Below are 6,043 nucleotides of genomic sequence, written 5' to 3'. Positions count from 1 at the left end.
TAAATGATGGAGCTGCGTTTGTTAGTTCTATAAGCAGTCTGATTAAGAGAGAGCTTGGGACTCAGTTTTGTCAAAACGTCCTGCTAATTAAAAAAAATACAAGATAAGAGGTAGCGAGGAAATATCTTCGTCCTCGGTCAATATAATCTGAATAGACGCATATATAATGTGTTGATCTTGTCAAAAGTCTATAATTCATAAATGTAATTCGGCGCCTTCCAAAATCTTATTGATTTTATATCCAAGATATGGCGACCTATGAATTGTTTTACATTATCTTTTCGGGGCCTTTTTATTGTTGACTATGCGGTATGGGATTTGTTCACTGTTGAAGGCCGTACGGTGACCCAAAGTTCTTAATTTCTGTGTCATTTTGATCTCTTTTGGAGTCTCATTGGCAATCATTCTACGTCTTCTTTTTTTTATATCAACTTATTTTCCGTAAAGAAATGAGGATTAATTTTGTTTTTTACATGTAGCTTATTATGCTTCCAAAAAGTCCGAATAACAGGGCAAATATTTTAGTTTCAGTCGATATACACGCCATCTTGAAATAATTACTTGTCATATATAAATTCTGTTTGGTTGCTTCATGATGTGCCTGATATTCAGCAACAACTATTCGCTTAAATGAGATAAATAATTACAGACTGTTCTCATCTGAGGATATTAAGCCATCAATTAACGGAAAATTAACAATGTGTATTACATTTCAGATCAAATGTTATTAATTCATGGTCGTTTTATAATGCATATATTACACACTGAAATTGAAAATTGAAATATCAATCATTAATACGTCTTTATTTGCATTGCTAATCTGCAATATGCACGATTTTTTTGCTAAAAAAAGTTTCATGTACAATGTTTTCAAAAATGCATTAAATGTATTTTATGACTTTTGTCAATCTAGGCACACCTCTAAAGAGACACAACTCGGGAATCGTGTCTGTTTATTTGTAAATATTTTAATTTTCAACAAGTAAAGTGAACAAAATATAAAAAGAATGGATGTTGACGCTCTTTAAGTATAGAACAAAAAACTAAATATCTATATAACATTTTAATATCAATGTCCAATACTGAATCAACAACCCGATGCACACATTTTACCTTCAATTCACATTCTGAGACTACTATAACACAGAGATTGGTCACTCTCGATTTCCCTATTAAACCGGCTACACTCAAAAAAGCTAGCTGCGTTAATTTAACGTAGTTTCGTATTTTACCGTTAGCAGACGACATGTAATTGTTCAATTAAAAATGAATAATACAAAGCAAAATATTATTTTCAATGCTGTCATTATTATTCCTATTATTATATGAATATTATTATGATTATCCTACTTTAATAATTATTATATTATAATAGTTTATAATAATAAATGTATTTTAATAGTTTTTCATAATAAACATGTTTTAAAAGTTTTTAAAATAAGCTATGCGACTATGATTGAGAATGGATTGTTAATTCTCATAAATCCGACAAACGAAGTTGTTGAAACAGGTCCCGTTTATTTTATCCAATCAAGGAATCATATAAACAATCCCCCGGTCAAATATACAAATGTTTTACCTGTTTTACCTACCTGTAAAAACAGGTGCATTTGTGAATTGGCTGAGATATAGTTTTGATACACGTATACACGTGCTAACTAAAAATGGAATTCAGATATATAAATCTCATTATCGATACTATTTAATATTTTTTTTTAATTTTCATGAATGATTGAAAAAAATGGAAAAAGGCTTCTGTTTTTGTTTTTCCAAATAAAGGTTAATTACGACTGAAGATTACGGCCATATAGTGTTATAGTAGTCTCAGATTTGATATTGTATTAAAAATACGATATTAAATAATCAATACGTAATAAATTGTATGTCATGTATCGGAGTTAATTATTTGATTGTTTCATAATGGGTTTCTATTAAATATACACCTGTCTCGGAGACATAATGTCACAGTGTGACATGTATATTCGGCTTGAATTATCCGATGGTCAGGTAAATCACAACCTGTTAAAATGAGTTTTATTTGATACCTGGAACACACGAAGTAGTTACACCACAGGTTTTCACACTACTTCCGAAAATATTATTTACAAATTATAGAATTAAATAATAAATATTGTTTGACACATATCGTTTATCATGATCGACTTTGTCTTATAATATTTATAATTTGTATAGATCATTAGAAAATGATTACTTTCTGGGTTCATTATTAATTTGGCTTGTATTGGGTTGATTTTTTATGATTGTCTGTAAACTGTTTTCTAATTGTGTTTTTCGAAATACTATGAGCTTGCATTCAGTTGTATTTATGATTGTCGGTAAATTTATGGTTTCTCCTTTTCACGGATTGTGTATTTAGTTATAGTAGTCTCAGGTTTAATGGATATTACCTTGAAAACGAATACAGCGAAGTAGTTCAGAGCTTTTTAAAAAGCTAAAACTTATAATTTTCTTAATTTTCAAAGTGAATATCACTGATGCGTTTTTAAAATTAAACTGTGTCAATAAAGCGTTAACCAGAACGTAAAAGGCGTTTCCACATAACGTAATAGGTGTTTGCTGCAATTGCACCTAACGTAATAGATGTTAGGACATAATGTAATAGGCATTTTGAAATAATGTTATAGGCATTTGCACATAATGATGTAACGTAATAGGTTTTTGAACATAACGCAATAGGCGATTGCACATAAGGTAAACGAGGTTTGCACATAGGGTAAACGATGTTTGTACATAGGGGAAACGATGTTTATACATCAGGTGAACGAGGTTTGCACAAAACGTATAAGTTGTTTGCACATAATGTAGAAGGCTTTTGCACATGACATAATGAATGCTCACAGAGAGTATCAATTGTTCGGCAAAACGCATAGGAACTATACCATGATGTGTTGTGTTTTTCACTGGAGATACATTTGTAAACCACAACATAACGCCAAAATACTAAAATATCATGAGGTTTACATAGAACAAAGGTGTATCAAAACAAAACATTTTAGAACATTCGGCATAACAATCACATTTGAGACAGGATGCATTTTTACTGAATTACGAAAAAAAAGAAAAGACACAACATAGATAAAATATGGGAGAATGAGGTGGTTGATCATAAAATTTCAAAGTATTCACAGAATATATAGTAGTTACAGCATAATGCAATGCCTATTGTACGCAACAAACTTTTGCAATGACAAATTATACTACTGTTTGACCAAAATAATTAATTTGACATAACACAGAGATGCCGTGTCATGAAATACTGACATTTGCACATAACATACAGAAGATACGACAGGACGTAAAGACAAAGCGACAGAACACATTAAATATTTACACTATAAGACAGTTCCGGTGTTCCATAATAAAATGTTATGTTAAACCGACCCTCATTGTCAATTTCTAGATGTTAGATCAGATATGATGGCGGCTTAACCTAATTTAGGTAACAATGATCAGTAAAAGAATTATTAAGCCCAGGGTCATTTAAATTGTCAACGAGTTGTGAAACATGATCGATACGTGACACTTGTCCTATTTATAGAAAAATGTGAATCAAACATGTGAAATAATAACCGGTAGATCAGTGTATTTTCTATTTAGACGAGAACACGGTACCAACATGGATGTTGTACAAGTGAAAATTTTTATTCTTTTTGGACTCTTTGCGGCTACGTTTCTTTTTGGATTTATTCCTGTGAAATGTATCTATCATTATAGGAAAAACTTAGAAACATCAAGAGTGTATCGACGTATATTAAGTACTCTCAGCTGTTTTGCTGCAGGTGTATTCATGGCTACATGTCTGTTGGATCTACTCCCTGAAACAATAGAGGCTCTAGAACCGCATATCAAGGAATCTACGAAATTCGAGCATTACCCTGTGGCTCAGTTTATAATGATTATGGGGCTAATGCTAATGTTAACAGTGGAACAATGTGTTATGACTAACCAGGAAAAACGAGAAAGAATTAGCCACGACTCAAATGATACGATGAGAATGAAAGCAGTCAAAACCGAAAGAACTGTTTTATCAAGCAAAGATGATTCTGGCATATCATATATTTCTTCATCAGGTTCCGAAATAGACGACCCTGCAGGAGAGAAGATATCAAAAGACTTTGAGAGCTGTGTTACTCTGTCGGTGAAGAACTCTGAAACAACAAGTTCCACTTTGAGATCTATCTTGCTGTTGGTAGCTTTATCTTTGCATTCTATTTTCGAAGGAATAGCTGGCGGACTACAGAAACAGACTACTGATGTAGTTGAAATTTTTATTGGTATCAGTATTCACAAAGTGATTGTTGCATTCAGTCTAGGTATGACATTAAGCCAAAGCGAACTTACGTTTTGGGCACAGATACGATATATTGTTACTTTTGCCTTAGCTACGCCGATCGGGATGGTTATTGGTCTGTTAATTGTCGAATTTGGCCAAGGAACGACATCTTCTTTAGCAGTTGGGATTTTGCAAGGAATAGCTTGTGGAACATTCTTGTATGTCACATTCTTTGAAATACTTCAACATGAATTAACCAAGCCAGACATTCGGTTAATTAAAACATTATTTTTATTTCTTGGATTTATATGCATGTCAGGTTTATTTTTGATACATGACCATAATGAAGACTAATTGATAGACTTTTTATTTATGCAACTTTAACAATTTAACTGACCTAGTTTTAAACGTTTGACACTTTAAACTTTAGATAATCTTTGAAATTGTTTTTGTACCTCATAAAAAGAACTCATACCCCGAGTTGAAAGTGAAAATAGATATCTCATTCTTTTGGTTTTTTTTATATTTTGTATAAGTTTATGTTCTTAAGTTTTGCTATAGTGCTACATCTACTTTTATATGTGCATTAATTATTCATGATTTGATCAAACACATACTGTTAAGTTTTTGAAGAGGTGATATGATAAATCCATTGTAATAAGATTTAGTCATTGTCATAAGATTTAATCATTGTCATAAGGAATAAAAAAAAAACATCGTCATAACAGTTAACAATTTTCATAAGAATAATATCATTGTCATAAGACAAAATCTTTGTCATAAGAGAACATTCATTGTCATTAGAAAAATATTGTGTTTATAATATGTATTGATGCTTTGTTATTGACCGATATCACACCAATGTTGTTGTTGTTGTTTCTGTGTTGCATATGTGTTTGTATAAATTGATGAACGTGCAAGGTCCGAGTAAATGATGATATAACAATTGTTTTTTACAATTAAATGAAACCGTTGTCATAAAACTATTGTCTTGAGATTTTTTAATGTTTCGTATTGTTGTATTGTTTTGCTTCTATCTTGAATTTCTCATTTCTACATAAAGGGTGTTGTACAGTAGTAATCATACACCTTCACTTAGAATCCTATCCACCCGTCCAGTCTGTTTTGTACATTATTTTGAGTACATCAATTGAACGTCGTCAAGGATTAAACTTATTGATTGTTTCTGTGCAATTCTAAACTAATAACATGAGATGGCAACCTACCAACACAAAATCACAAAAGTCATTTACAGAACATTACAGGGTCTTCAACAATGGACATTGTTGGTTTCGTGTGTCAATACAAAAAAATGATGTGACATGATTGTCAATGAGACAACTCTACACAGGGGACCAAATGACACAGACAATTACAACTGTAGGTCACCGTAAGGCCTTCAACAATGAACTAAGCCCATACTATATTATCAGCTATAAAAGGCCATAAAATCATAATGTACAACAATTCAAACGAGAAAACTAACAGCCTAATTTATGTACAAAAATGAACGAAAAACAAATTTGTAACACATCAACAAACGACAATCACTGAATTACAGGCTCCTGATTTGGGACAGGAACAAACATACAGAATATGGCGCTGTTAAATTTGTTAGCGAGGTCCCAACCCCCTCATAACCTTCGACAGCGAAAATGTTTTGTCTTAATCGCATCGAGTGTAGACAATGTAGATTTTAAGGGGTTGGTATGTTCTAGTTATTGTCAACCAAATGATGTGAAAAACATG

The 6,043-nt window shown here is 31.9% G+C and overlaps 1 protein-coding gene across 1 annotated transcript; it reads left to right on the top strand.

The window, feature by feature from the left end:
• The first annotated feature begins 3,637 nt into the window (after positions 1 to 3,637).
• Positions 3,638 to 4,648, top strand: LOC134716748 (zinc transporter ZIP1-like). The gene has a single exon (XM_063579754.1). It carries the CDS (start codon positions 3,638 to 3,640, stop codon positions 4,646 to 4,648), a length of 1,011 nt encoding a protein of 336 aa, XP_063435824.1.
• Positions 4,649 to 6,043: the final 1,395 nt, after the last annotated feature.

This window comes from Mytilus trossulus, chromosome 4 (genome assembly GCF_036588685.1).
Source record: "Mytilus trossulus isolate FHL-02 chromosome 4, PNRI_Mtr1.1.1.hap1, whole genome shotgun sequence".
NCBI classification, from domain to species: domain Eukaryota; kingdom Metazoa; phylum Mollusca; class Bivalvia; order Mytilida; family Mytilidae; genus Mytilus; species Mytilus trossulus.
Note: the sequence above shows the minus strand (reverse complement) of the source record. Positions and strands in the feature narration are given on the sequence as shown.